The sequence below is a fragment of the Myotis brandtii genome, unplaced genomic scaffold (genome assembly GCF_000412655.1).
Source record: "Myotis brandtii unplaced genomic scaffold, ASM41265v1 scaffold324, whole genome shotgun sequence".
NCBI lineage: Eukaryota > Metazoa > Chordata > Mammalia > Chiroptera > Vespertilionidae > Myotis > Myotis brandtii.
Genome location: NW_005362439.1, coordinates 2,801,157 through 2,801,953, shown reverse-complemented (window position 1 = coordinate 2,801,953; position 797 = coordinate 2,801,157). Strand labels below are relative to the sequence as shown.

The window sequence follows — 797 nt, the reverse complement described above, 5'->3', positions numbered from 1 at the left end:
GTGCGCTGGAGCGGCGCCGCTGTGCTAGCGAGGAGGAGGCCTGACCAGCAGGGGAACGGCGCCGAGCCTTGCCGGTAGGCAGCCCCATGCCACTGGGCCGCCGCTGCCCCTCTCCAGGGCCTGGCGCCTTCCACTGGAAATGTCTCCTAAAAAAGGTCTCCATGCAGGGGCAGGCGGGTGCCTGTTGGGCACAGAGACCAGGAGCATCAGGAGCTGGGCTGGGCCCAGGAGCCCAGCACAGCCTCTGCCCTTTGAGCAGAGGAGACACTTGGTGGTGGGGGGAGGCATGACTATGGCCTCTCAGTAAATAGGGAGTCTGAGGTGCCAGAGAATCCTCAAGAGAGCCCACCTGTCCCATGCCTGGGAGCACTGATGCTCTCCCCAGTTATACCTCTAGGCTGCCCCAGGAGTAATGGGCACTTCCAGCTACCTATCCCGGCTTCCCCAGTCCAGGCACCATAATCCACAAAGTCTGGTCTAAAGAACTTCTCTTGCCTGAAGCTGAGGGAAAATAAAATAAAAAGGAAACTGGAAGTCTGGAGTCCTGGGTTCCAGTTCAGAGTTGGCCCAGACAGCAGAGGGCAGAGGGCAGAGGGCAAGGCCCTCCTCCTTTCGCCACCAGCAAGGTGCGGGTTAGGTTAGGTATCCTCTCCCGGACATGGCACAAACCAAGGCATGATAATAAAACAAAGAAACTCAGTCCTTACAAGACTCCCGGATTCTTAGCTCAGGCCCTCAGAGGACTGGAGGCAGATGCAGGGAGAGAGGCCACCCCAGTCTTTCCTTGGTGGGAGGGG

General features: G+C 59.0%; 1 protein-coding gene across 6 annotated transcripts in view; it reads right to left on the bottom strand.

The window, feature by feature from the left end:
• DGKZ (diacylglycerol kinase, zeta) overlaps positions 1-797 on the bottom strand; it is a 41,313-nt gene that overhangs the window by 13,084 nt on the left and 27,432 nt on the right. Inside the window, exon 1 of one of the 6 annotated variants that reach the window (XM_014543345.1) lies at positions 2-730. The exons of 4 other annotated variants lie outside the window; for them this stretch is intronic. In XM_014543345.1, the coding sequence (XP_014398831.1) occupies positions 2-358 (357 nt within the window). In that variant the 5' untranslated portion in view covers positions 359-730. Of the gene's footprint in view, position 1; positions 731-797 lie in introns of those variants that run through there. One more of the 6 variants, XM_014543346.1, reaches the window with a different exon arrangement.